The following is a 13,698-nucleotide window of genomic DNA, read 5'->3' as shown; positions in this document are numbered from 1 at the left end:
CCACAATACCAAGAATTAGTTTCCTTATTTATTTATTATTATTATGCTCCCAGTAACTATAACAGCAGCTGGCAAAACAATAAACACTCAGTATCTATTAAATGAATGGAATATGGTTGTAGTATGCAAAGCAAGGAAAAAGAAAGAAAAACTAAGCTGATAGTCTGAAGTTTATGGAGAAAACTGAGGCCTATCTATGACAGTCTGAATAAATGAGCAGTGAAAAGAAGAGAAAATACACAGATCACTGAAGCAGAAAGAAAAAAAGAAAAATGGTGATGGTACAGCTTCTCCTAAGACCTTTAGGAAAAGTAGTCCCATGACAGTGGAATAAAAGAACCACCCAGCTATGCATTTGCTTTAGCAATATATAAAGGAAGTCACAAAACAGGCAACATCATCTAAGAGTCATCACACAGAATAAAAAACCAGCATGGGATGAACCTCTGCCAACATACTGTTCTCTTGTTTCTGGGTCCATCTTTTCATCATTCTTTTTAATCAAGTTCCAGAATTTTCTTAATTTAGGTGTCTTTTTTAATTCCAATTCCAACCGTGCCTGCAAGAGTGATATGGTAAATCGTGAGCAACTGCAAAGTTTATAAGGATAATGATTAGATCAATCCTTAGCAAGTTTTCCAGTAGGTGAATATAAACATACCACAATGGGATGAACCTCAATGCACCATGACACACTGAAAACAAGCTATTAACTATACATATCTGTTCCACTCTATCATTTGTTAAGACAAAGAAGGGCAGGTAAGATAGCTCACGTGGATAAGGTGCCTGCTTTGTCATGCATATGACTCAGGTTTGAGTCTGATTCGCACCTCCCTGGGGGAAGCTTCAGTACTATGGTTTTTCTCTTTCCCTCTGCCTCTTTCTCATTCTATCAGAAAAAAATGGGCCTACAACAGCAAAGCCCTGGAAATGACTGCAGGGGGAGAGGGTGAATATGGGGAAGGGAAGAAAAATAGCCTTTCTAGTAAAAAAGTTTAAGCTCAATAATAGACAAAAAAAATTTTTTTTTAATTATCTTTATTTATTTGATAAAGACAGCCAGAAATTGAGAGGAAGGGGGAAGCAGACAGAGAGTAAGACAAAGCAACACCTACAGCACTACTTCACCACTTGCAAATCCTTCCCTCTGCAGGTGGGGGACAGGAGGCTCAAACCCAAGTCTATGAGCATTGTAACATGTGCACCCAACCAGGTGCATCACCACCTGGCCCCAGCTCAAACGTAGATTAAACTTCTGATTTCTGTAATTAAGACTTAAGTCTGAAAATGAGAACACTTCAAAGCATAATCACTGAAGTTTGGAAAAAAGATTTTAAGACAATGATCACAGAATAAGAACGTATTCAAATTATGACTTTTCTTAAGGTACTTAACATTTTCATGCTTAGTAATATTTTTTTTTCTGTGTACTTGCTTCAGTCATTAACTGAATGAGCTTGCAAATCTGGGTATTAACAAATGAAAATGGAACTACGAATACAGTGTTATCTCAAATTTGATAGTTCTAACTTTTAGTCCCAAGACCTGTTAATTCAGTTTTGATACTGGCACATTATGCAGTAAAGATGTTATAGAAAAATAAAGTTGATATTAAACTGATTCAGATCTTCTCCTATATGTCAATTCTAATAAAATAAAAGTTAAAGTCTGTAGGCTCTTGTACTATGTGAATATACATGGGCCCTGGGTCAGACTGACATGGTAAACAGTTAACTGTATTTATATATTTTCTTCAAGTTTGGGAGCTACTCTGCCCTAATCCAACTTTCTAGCCCTATTCGCAACTTTGACTATATCTGCCCAGACAATATTTTATTTTTAGCCTACCTCCATGCTCGAGCTCAGGTAAAAAAATCATGGGCCTCAAGGAACATATCTAAACTAGACTTCCTAGCTCCTTACTACCCTGAAGTCCCTATTCTTACTTGCTCTATTCCTACTTTATGGTTCCTATTAAACATTTTCGTCCTGCCTCATAATTTACTGCCTTTCAGCCACCCAACTGCAGATGCTACTATGATTCCATCCTGAACTCTATGATCTCACCAATGTGCCCCAGAACTTCAGCTTTTCAGAGCTCTCCCTCAGTAGGGAAATATAGAAACATCCTGGGGGGTACAGATTAACCTGCCAATGCCCATGTCCTGCAGAGAAGCAATCACAGAAGCCAGAACGCCTACCTTCTGCAACCCAAAAAGAATTGTTATTCCCAGAGGGGGAAAAACGTTAGGGGAAGATGACCAGAGAGCTCTGAAGCTCAATTTCATCAGGACCCACAGAGAGAAGAAAAAAGGAAAGACATTCAGAAGTAGTAATAGGTATAGCAGTGACTTAAAGTGGAAGAGAAGGTAGGACCATAGAAAAAATGGTGAAAAAAATATAGAGACAGTTATAGAAATAATAGTTAACACATATCTGTGACCTTGAGAAAATCACTGCAGTTTCCAAAGGAGGGAATGGGGACACAGAACTCTGGTGGTGGGAAAGGTGTGCAAGTGTACCCCTGTTACTCTGTAATTTGTAAACCTCCAAAAAAAAAAAATTCAAGTCTGCATTTAGTCTCATCCAAAGACATACATGAAGATAATAATCATTCTTTGCTAAATTAAACACACTTCTCTATGAAGTGAACAGATATTAATCTACTTCACCTCAAAATACAAAACTTAGGTAAAAAATATTTTAGCCTAGACATAAAAACTTTAAAATGAAAAAAAAAAACAGTGATAAATTAATGCATAGTCACTGAGTCTACACTGAAAAATTTGAACTACCTTTTGTTGTTTATAGTATTTTATTTTATTTTTCAGAGAGATGGACACAGAGAGAAACACCAGAGCACTGCTCAGCTATGGCTTATGGTGGTGCAGGGGATTGAACCTGGGACTTCGGAGCCTCAGGCATGACAGTCTCTTTGCATAGCCATTATGCTTTCTACCTCCGCCCTTAACTACCATTTTTTAAAGAAAAAAACATTTGGGCAGTACTTTTGAGTTGTCATGAATGATTTTTACCACTACCAGGCAGACTTCTTAAAAATTCATAGACAAACAGATAGGAAGAAACAGATCACATGGGAGCTTTCCCCAGTATCTGGTACTCCATGAGGTTCCTGGGTCCAGACACCAGTCATACACATAGCAAGGAATATTCTACCAAGTGAACTATCTTCGGGTGCCCTTTTTAGCTATTTATTGGAGCTGAGGTACTACATACACATTTTACTGCTCTAGGCCACGTTTTCATTCAGATAGAGGTAGAAGGAGGGAGAAACACCAGAGCACTGGAGCTTCCTTTGGTGCCTAAGCACCTCCTCTGTGGTGCCAGGAATCAAACAGGGGCTGCCTACATGGCAAGGCATGTATCCTACCAGGTGAACTATCTCATCAGTCCTCCTTTTAAAAGATTATTTCTCTGAGAGTAAGAATGACAAATAGACCAGAGCACTGGTCAGTTCTGCCACATGGTGGTACCAGAGATTGAAACTGTGACCTTTGTGGTAAGCTATCAATTTTATATTTATCTTAAAGCCACATGGTATACAATCACATATTCTGCTTATGACATAAATCCATACAAAGCTTCTGAGAATTCGATACTTACAGACTGTAAGCCCATCCACATTGGAAGAGAGATAAGCTGCTGCACTTGACTCCGTATTAAGTCTACTTCCTGTTTAATGAAAAAAATATGTTTTTAAACACACCAGGATTATTCAGCCATTCACTCACTTACAAATCAAATCTGATTGATCTGCCATTGGTTTTGCAATCCTGTAAGATTTTTAGGAGTCACACCTCTACACAGAACATACCAGCATCTTAACCTGTTTTTTTTTTAAATTTTATTTATTTATTATTATTGGACAGAGACAGAGAGAAATTGAAAGTGGAGGGGGCGAGCTAGTGGAGCTTTCCCCCTAGAGGTGGGGACCAGGGGCTTGAACTCAGGTCCTTGCGTATTGTAATGTGCCACTGCCTAGTCCCCGGAGCATCTTAACCTGGTTTTACACAAGAAATATACTAAGCATACTGCCTTTTTTAAGTTTGGGAGGCTAGGGGTGTGCCACTAATACTTTACCATGAATAAGTTCAAAACTTTATTTATGATTCCCCAATTTGGACAAAAATAAAGTATTTGCAAGCCCAAATTCAACACTCCTGGTGTTTTCCTGGTCATTCAGAGAACACAGAGCAGGCAGTAATTTTAGTGACCCTGGTCAGATTTATAGACTCCTTATAAATCTTCTTTGATACTACAGTGTCACATCCATAACTATATATCTGAATTTTTAGAGTCATATATATCTGTAAAGTGAAGTTCAGGAAAAAAGTAGAAATAATTTTTCATCAAAAACCAAAGTTGAGGGGGTTTGGCTATGGTGTGCAAGGACTGGGGTTCAGGCCCCACTCCCCACTTGCAGGGGAAAGCTTCATGAGCAGTGAAGCAGGTCTACAGGTTTCTCCCCCCAATCTCTTTCTCCACACTCAGTTTCTCTGTCTTATCAAATAAAACAATAAAATGGGGGAGAGGAGATGGCTGCCAGGAGAGGTGAATTTGTAGAGCCAGCACTGAGTCCTAGCAACAACTCCTGGTGGTAAACACACACACACACACACACACACACACACACACACACACACACACACACACACACACACACACACGGCTTGGGAGGTAACTCAGTAGTAGAGAACAGGACTTGCAGGCATGCATTTCTGAATTTAATCTTCTTCACTGCATATATCAGGGAGATGCTCTAGCTCTCTCAGTTAAAACAAGCAAATAAGGCGTAAGGATCCTGGTTTGAGCACCGTGCACCTCACCTGCAGGAGAGTCGCTTCACAGGCAGTGAAGCAGGTCTGCAGGTGTCTATCTTTCTCTCCCCCTTTCTGTCTTCCCCTCCTCTCTCTATTTCTCTCTATCCTATGCAACAACAACATCAATAATAACCACAACAATAAAACAACAAAAGGGAATAAATAAATAAATATTAAAAAACAAGCAAACGAAAACAGACAAAAAAAAAAAAAATCCCCAAAGCTGTCCTCTAAGAAAATGAAAACAGAGCATAGAGTAGCAGCAAAAAATTTTCAGTTGCTCAACACACTAATTTGGAACTGACGCTGAATAGGTGACTTTGCCTTTCTGCTTCAGTTCTATTTCTTAGTTTATTAAGTGTCTTTATTTTTGCCTTTTTGTATGTGTTCTTTGTTGTTAGAGACTTTCCTACTTAAAGTGGCCACCAAATACAGTACTCAATTACTGTCTAGTATTACTATGTAAAGTGCCTTAGGGAGAAAATATGCAGTTCATCTCTAAGTTACAGTGGTGTAGGCCACAAGTTCACTAATTAATCAATTATACATTAAATAATGTGTCTTTAAACTAAAGCACATATAAAATAAGTTACATGTTGATTGCTGGATGAAAATGTTATGACCAGACATCTTACAAAAATATAACCTTGGGGGGGGTAGATAGCATAATGGTTATGCAAAGAGACTGATGCCTGAGGCTCTGAAGTCCCAGGTTCAATCCCCTGCACCACCATAAGCCAGAGTTTATGAAAAAAGAAAACAAAAGAAGTAGCCCTCAATTTTTATTAATAGCTATGACTCAGTTTTAGCAAACTCAGAGTCTGCAGTTACTTGGTAGGACATAACAAGATGTACCTCAGATAATGAGATTTTACTCTGTACTTAAAGGAACACAGCAACTAAATAATCCATAAGCTTTTAGATATATTAAATGTAATACCATCCAGTTCCTCTAATTAAATCTTATTTTAATTCAATTTCTGATAAGGAGTTACATTCATGTTTATCTAGTTGAATGACATTAAGATGCCATAGTTTCACCCAGGGGAGCATCATAAATCCTTTTATGTCTTTATAAGGCCCATGTGAGGCAGTACATAAAAACAGGCAATGACCACCCTTTAGTCTTCAGTCCAAAAAAAAAAACAAAAAAACCAAAAACATGAATTTTCTTGCAGGAGTCTAAACAACTTAACAACGCAAAAGCATTTTCTCTCTAAATTGGTCTAAAACCTCAAATAACTCAAGCAAGAAAGCACAAATGAAGTATTCATTACTGGAGACAGTTAAGATAATCTTATGAAGGATGAAAGTGTTCCACACACAGTCACAGCAACAAACTAGACAATAATGTCTCTTGGACTGCAAAGAAACAAGGCCATCTTGCCCTCAATGTGGGTTAGCAATGGTGGGGACTGCCCCCTTCTCTGAAGGGAGGTTAGTTTGGTATACTCTGCCACTTGAGGAAGACTGATTCAGCAACGAGTACAGCCTAGACTGTTTCTAGCTATGACCACGGAATGTGAGCTCAAACCTGCAGGGATGCAGAGGTTGCACAGGCTCCTGTGCTGAATATGGGCCCTAGATAAAACTGATGGGGTTTACAGTTAACAATACTATATACCTTTCCCATAATTGGGAGCTATGCTCTTCCCTGATTTAGTCCTATTTCCAACTCTGACACCATCTTCCCAGACAGTGCCTTTGACCCACCTGCATGTTAGCTGTCAGGCTCGGCAAAAATCAGTAAAGTCATGGACCCTTGGAATATACCTAAAACAGACCTACTAGCTTTTTCCAAAATGGAGACCCCAAAGCTCATGTGCTATATTCTTACCTTTAGGTTCCTGATTATCAAACATTTTGTTATGCTTTATATCTTAATGTTTATTAGCCACCAAGTTGCAGATGCTACCATGGCACCAACCTGATTTCATCAGATAGATGATCTCACCAATGTTCAATGGATCCCCACCTCTTTAGAGTCCTGCCCCACTAGGGAAAGATAGAAACTGGCTGGAAGCATGGATCGACCTACCAACTCCCGTCCAGTGGAGAAGCAATTACAGAAGCTAGACCCTCCACCTTCTATATCCCATTATGATACTGGGTCCATGCTCCCAGAGGGAGTAAAGAACAGGAAGGCTTTCAATGGAGGGGATGGGACACGGAACTCTGTGGTAGAAACTGAACCTCTATTATCCTATGGTCTTGTTGATCATTATTAAATCAATAATAAGAAGAAAGAAAAAGAAAGAAAGGAAGGAAGGAAGGGAGGGAGGGAGGGAGACAAGGTCATTACCAGAGAAAGGGAAAGGGGTGAGAAGTGTAAGTTGGTGAATCTGACATTGAGAGTGACACTCTAATGTTGGTGCTGGATGTGGTGCTTTGGTTATCTTTGGTTATCTGAAATTATAGATCTAGCTAAAGATAAAGTGCTTCTAAATTGATAGTACACTTACACACAAACTGAGGGGGTCAAGTGGCAATCTGGAAATTTATATTTTGTAAACTGATGGTTGCTAAAAAGCCTCTAAGTTTTTTATTCTAAATAAAAATGAGGTTCCAATGTGCATTCACAACCACTCTTTAATCAGTTAATTCAGAGCACAACTCTCCTGCTGGCCTGCTAGGTGTGCATTAAGCATGAATGAAAAATTATCAATTTTCATTTTATGTGCAGCTTATGACAAGTCTCATTACTCAAGGGTCATATTAAATAGACTCTTTTTTTCCCCTCTTCTCATTTTGGTGCCCTAAGTGTGCTCACATTATCATTTGTCTTAGATTCTAGATAAAAAGAAAATAAATCTAAATATATTGAAAAGTAAACAGATCTTATTAAGTAATTTTATCAAGAAATGGCTGAAGTTAAGCTTTAAGCACTATCCATAATCCCCATGTCTATAGCTATTTACAGGTAATCTCATCTACATTAATAGAATTCCATTTAAACCGCTTCCCTCCCAAAATAAAAGCAAAATTACCAAGCTATTGAAGCAGTGATCAAGAAAAAGCAGTAAGACTGTCTGCTCATGGAGTGAAAATTCACCATCAGTTTCAGCTAATGCTGCTTTCAAGATGCACTTGAAAAAAAAGGGAAAGTGGTCTGGCTTCTTCTTAAATGTCTGAAAAGAGAACAAAAAGAAAAAACTTCATTTTTGTAATGGTTTACTCACCTGTTTTTCCTCCCTTGAACAAATAGTGGTAGACTTTTTAGAACCAAGGTTATTATGAAAGAGATTATTAATTTATTTATAATTAATGGCAGGAAGTCAAATACAGGTTTTTGTGGGATGATATGAGATTGCAGAGGCTTTAATCCCTTTATTATTTATTTTTGTGTAACAATACTTGTTGGCTTCCTTTTGACATAAAGTGTCCAAAAGGTTGAATTGTTGAAGTATGTATCTGTCTCTCATCTAGTTTACTAACTGGCACTCTCCTTTATCAGTTGCCCAAGTCTGGATGAGTATTAAAAGCAATACCTTTCCCTAAATGCCCTATCAGTGATCAAATCCAGTCGAAAGTCTGCTAAATTTGTAGCCATGTCTTTCAATGTACATTCTCATTTCTACATTTGAAGTTCTGATCAGTAATCTTTTAAAAAATAAGTTGAAGTACCTTTTCAAATATATTATTATTTATCGGATAGAAATGGAGAGAAATCATGAAGCAAGGGGGAGATAAAGAGACACTTGCAGCACTGTTTCACCACTAGTGAAGTTTCCCCCAGCAGGTAGAGACCGAGGGATTGAGTCCGGGTCCTTGTGCATTGTAATGTGCACTCGATCAGGGGCACCACCACCCAGCCCCCTAAAGTGATCTTTTTAGCAAACTGGCTAGTTCATTTGCTCACTCATAAGATTTGCCTCTTCTCATTGTATACTAGTTTGGAGCAATGTCAAGAAACATCTAGAAAGCAGAAGTACACTAGAGTTTGCAGTGAGTACCTCCCTAATACTTCCTCTCCACTTTTCCAAGTTTTGGGTCCAGGATTGCTCAACAATTTGTTTGGCTTTGTATGTTAACTCTCTTTTCAGTCACCAGGTTCCAGATGCCATCAGGATGCAGGCCAGACTTCCCTGGATTGAAGACCCCACCAATGTGTCCTGGAGCTCAGCTTCCCCAGAGCCCCACCCTACTAGGGAAAGAGAGAGGCAGACTGGGAGTATGGACCGACCAGTCAACGCCCATGTTCAGCGGGGAAGCAATTACAGAAGCCAGACCTTCCACCTTCTGCAACCCTCAATGACCCTGGGTCCATGCTCCCAGAGGGATAGAGAATAGGAAAGCTATCAGGGGAGGGGGTGGGATATGGAGATTGGGCGGTGGGAATTGTGTGGAGTTGTACCCCTCCTACCCTATGGTTTTGTTAATTAATCCTTTCTTAAATAAATTAAAAAAAAAACATCTAATATCTCTCAATAAGAAACAAGGCCCCATCATATACCACGAGCCCTTATTTGCCTTAAGAGGGTAGCTACTTAATGAATAGTTAAGATGTAGATATGGCTTTATCTCAATGAGTCTAACAAATCACTTTGGAGACCAGTCCCTAAAAAGAAATGACAAAGTGCCATATCTTTTCTTCATTTAAAAAAGCCTGATCAAAAAGGAAAAAACTCGTTATGAAGCCCAAATAAAACCTAGATTTTGGATGTCTACTGACCAAACATCTATTGCACAAGCAACAGAGAGAAAATGCCAGTCTATCAGAAATTTCAAAGGAAAACAGACACCAAGTTAGGGACAAAGTGAAAATTAAAATAATACATAAATATTTGTCTTGACTTTGGGAATACTGTTTACTCATGTAAAACTGCAAATATATACACTTAGTTGAGAAATAGCACACTGAAAGTATCTCCTTTGAGATCTATGTTTAGTAATATAAATTTCATTTTATTGTATATCATGTATTCCATTGTTTTGTCTCCTAAACAAACCAAAAAGTAAATTCACTCTTATTTTTTTAAGTCATGGCAAATTAGCTTGAATAAAGTATGGAACCTGAAGGCAGCAAATATTACTTTTCATATATTCCCTCCTCTTTCTAAATATTTATGTAAGGCAATGTTCTATTCTAAAAACATTCTTATCAGCTAACATTCCACTACTTTGTAGTGGCTTAGGGAATACAGTATGAAAGCTATGAAATAATTTAAATTGATTACCTCCCATGCAGGGACATTTTCTCTGAATTTCTCATTCACCATACAGCAGATGGACATTAAATAGGCTTTGCTGGACATCTCGGGAGAATAATTCATCCAGAGATAATTCTCAAGATACTGGCTGCAGAGAGAAAAAGGCAGGGTATTTCATTACTAATCAATGTAGTATGTTACTCATGTGGGAAAGATAACTATAACTTTCTGAAAACACTTTCAAAATCTTTTATACTTGAGAATGCTTCCTAGATTTACTTGCTGTATAGCTCGCTGCTACATACTATGAAGGTAGAAACAGCAAATGTAGCTTGGAAGAAAAAACAGGTTTTTACTACCAAGTAGCAAACATCAAAGTTTACTAATAGTTATTACCACCATCAGGACAGTGGATATTCCTTTATGACTCTTCATGAAACAAAACAACAAAATAAAAGTTTTTGAACAAAATAAATAGACAACAGTTTCATAGGTAAATGTAACTGAGGCTTGACTAATAACACCCTAACATGACCAAAGAACTTCCAAAAACTAAAAAAGATGCTCTGTAAGACATAGTTTACAATATAAGTCAACTTTCAAGGTTTTCTCTTGAAGTTTTCTGTTCAAGATTCCAAAACCTTTATTTTAAGACTATGATGAAAATGTTACAAAGAAATTTAAATCATTTCTGATTGTCAAAACATAACTTAGCCATTTCTTATGATTTAGGGTAGTTATGAGCATGAATTGCTATAGTGAATTTTAAACTAATCTCAAGCATTAATGAAAATAAACAGAACTTTTTGTTCATGCTTAGTTTTTTAATTTTAATTATTAATTTATTTAATTGAGGGGAGGAGAGAACTAGAGCATCACTATGGTACACATGATGTGGGGAAGTCAGGACTTCATGCTTGATCGTCTCAAGTCACTGTAGCATCTCCATGGCTTCTGTTCCTACTTTCAATCATCTAACTTTTCAATCACTCATACACTCAAGTGCAAGAATGTAGTTACATGTTTTAAAATCTGCTATAGAATGGGAAATTTTGTACATGTTTTGTTTCAAAGGTCTGTTCACATTGCTTTTCCTGAGCTCTATTTTAACAATCCCTCGTTTAATTTTCAAGAACCTAGGAAAATGAAAAAGAACTACTTTCACCCAAAATGGATGGCAAAGGTTCCCAGGGACTGACTTAGTGCTACTCATAAACAGAAGGTACATGCTTGATTTCACCTTCTACAAGTTTAAATTTCGTTTTCCTGCACCATAAGAACTTCTTTCAGCAACAGTCTACATTGCTGAAATTTACTGTAAGACAATTTAACTAGCTACAGGAGCTTTTCTATGATGGCGACTAGAATCCTATTCCATTATCTTCGCTACAGTTATAATCAAGAAGCCTACAAGTCAATTTGTGCTTCCTTGAATTATCAGTCTCTTCCTTCAGTAGATTTGAAGATTTTCATTGTTCTTTGTTGCTTTTGCTGGGTTAAGAATTTGCTGTACTTCCTGAATCTCCAATATTCCTGTGTTTCAGGGTCAACAGATCACTCACTTGGTAGAGCGTACATCTTGCTATATATGAGCTACCGCCACTATGCGATGGTGGAGTGATGCTACCTTTCTCCCTCTAAATAAAAAAGAACTAAAATGCTGAGCTGGAGAGGCTTCTCTGTGGTATTGTATTACACACCCATGGAGTCCTGAGTTTACTCCTTAGGTATTTAACTCACTACTTCATTAGTAACTGTACATCTAGAGGTCTCCTTGTAGAAATACAATCCAAAAAATGATAAAGCAATCTACTTCATGCATGTTTTGATTGAACTCACTAGCTTCAAATCAGCATAGTAACAATTATAAATACTGACTCAGACTTCTGAGGCATGCTAGAGCTCAAAGTAGTGTGGGAAAAAAGAGAAATCTGAGCTTTGCCAATTGCTACTTGGTTCTATCAATAACATGAATATACTACTTAGCCTCTCTACTCTCAATTTCTCCCTTCACAAATAGCATGTTGATATTAGTGCTATAAATGGCAATGTCAGAACGAGGCTGCTTTAGCAGAAATTGAGTTGGCAGGGAAAAAGTGGCAACAGAATGCATTCCAATTTACTTCCACTGATGGTTAGAGGAACCAAGTAAGAGTTTAGAAATAGTTCAGCAGAACTGTCTCAATTCAGGAGAAACACTTCAAAACACAAGTTAGAATGCTAGGAAAGCATGATCTCTGAGCAAAGAATGTCATCCAAGTCTTCCAAAATTAGCCAATGACAAAATTGTGCATCTTCAAAATTGAATACTGTATTCTTAACTACTCACAGAAATGCAGAATATTTAGATAAGTCATAGTGTCAACTCACCTAAATTCCAAAAGCATTATCTTTCTGATGGCAAACCTGAAAATAAATATATTTAAATACTGAATATAAATATTTTGAAATTATGAACACAGATAAATTCTAGAATCTCACTTTAATTTTGGAACAATCTGTTTTAATATACATTGGAAAAAAGCTGATTTTGCTTCAGAATTTTTTTATTTTGTTTTATAGCAACTTACTTAATTTTTAGCTACAAAGAGTAGCATAGCCTACCCATACCATGACTTGAGATGTACTATGTAATGAGGCATAACAAATACATTATAAAATATAATTTTTTAAAATGTATTTATTTTCCCTTTCGCTTCCCTTGTTGTTTTTAATCATTGTTGTAGTTATTTTTGTTGTTGTTATTGATGTTGTTGTTAGATAGGACAGAGAGAAATGGAGAGAGGAGGTGAAGACAGACAGGGGGAGAGAAAGACAGACACCTGCAGACCTGCTTCACCACCTGTGAAGTGCCTCTCCTGCAGGTGGGGTGCCAGGGGCTCGAACCGGGATCCTTATGCGAGTCCTTGTGCTTTGCGCCATGTGTGCTTAACCCGCTGTACTACTGTCTACCCCCTATATCATATAATTTTAATGTAAGCATTTATAATGGATCATAACTGCCAAAAAAAAAAAAAAAAGCCCTGTCTCTATTTCTCAATCACTGGTTAGTAATCTTTCACGTCTATTCTAGTGGCTAAATAGAAATGGGAACTCTAAACAACAGCAACAAAAGGAGCAAACATGTAGGAAAAGGGAGGACAAATAGGACAGAGTGATGTGACTGATGTTGGTGAACCAAGGCCAACTATCAAAAGCCTAGACATCAGAACTGAAAGTCTATAACTGCAATCTTTGCTTTATTTGAAGCAGAAGGTAAAGTGTTGGGTGGGATAGGTCATGGAGAGGTGGATGAATACTGGAGGACTCCACATGTAAGTGGAACTTAGGAGACAAAGTTAGAACACAGAGAAAGAACACAGCATGAAACTTGGACCTCGAGTGTAGTAGTGCACCAAAACAAGAGACTGCAGAGTGAATGGACAAAAGGCCTGGGGTCCTTAATGGGGGGTGGAGGTAAGGAAGCAAGACTATGTCGCAGACACCTGTTATGCAGAATTGAGAAACTATACAAATAGACAAATGTGATGTAATTCACTACCCCCTCCCATAAAATAAAAAGAATTACCTTAGCATTAAAAAAAAAAAAAGATAAGGAAAGTCAGAGACATTTTTAAGTTACTGATATTTACTAATAGTATGCTTTGTGCTTGACAAGGTGCCATGGGTTTAGTATGTGTTTCATTAGATCTTCCCAAAGTTAG

The 13,698-nt window shown here is 37.6% G+C and overlaps 1 protein-coding gene across 1 annotated transcript in view; it reads right to left on the bottom strand.

Annotated features, from left to right (window-relative positions):
• Positions 1-13,698, bottom strand: part of AQR (aquarius intron-binding spliceosomal factor) — a 97,839-nt gene that overhangs the window by 70,396 nt on the left and 13,745 nt on the right. Inside the window, exons 4-8 of the mRNA XM_007521693.3 lie at positions 12,365-12,400; positions 10,022-10,142; positions 7,832-7,972; positions 3,628-3,696; positions 459-559 (exon numbers count right to left, since the gene is read on the bottom strand). Of these exons, the coding sequence (XP_007521755.1) occupies positions 459-559; positions 3,628-3,696; positions 7,832-7,972; positions 10,022-10,142; positions 12,365-12,400 (468 nt within the window). The remainder of the gene's footprint in view (positions 1-458; positions 560-3,627; positions 3,697-7,831; positions 7,973-10,021; positions 10,143-12,364; positions 12,401-13,698) is intronic.

Source organism: Erinaceus europaeus, chromosome 16 (assembly GCF_950295315.1).
Source record: "Erinaceus europaeus chromosome 16, mEriEur2.1, whole genome shotgun sequence".
NCBI classification, from domain to species: domain Eukaryota; kingdom Metazoa; phylum Chordata; class Mammalia; order Eulipotyphla; family Erinaceidae; genus Erinaceus; species Erinaceus europaeus.
The sequence above is the reverse complement of the archived record's forward strand: the minus strand, read 5'-3'. Positions and strand labels throughout refer to the sequence as shown.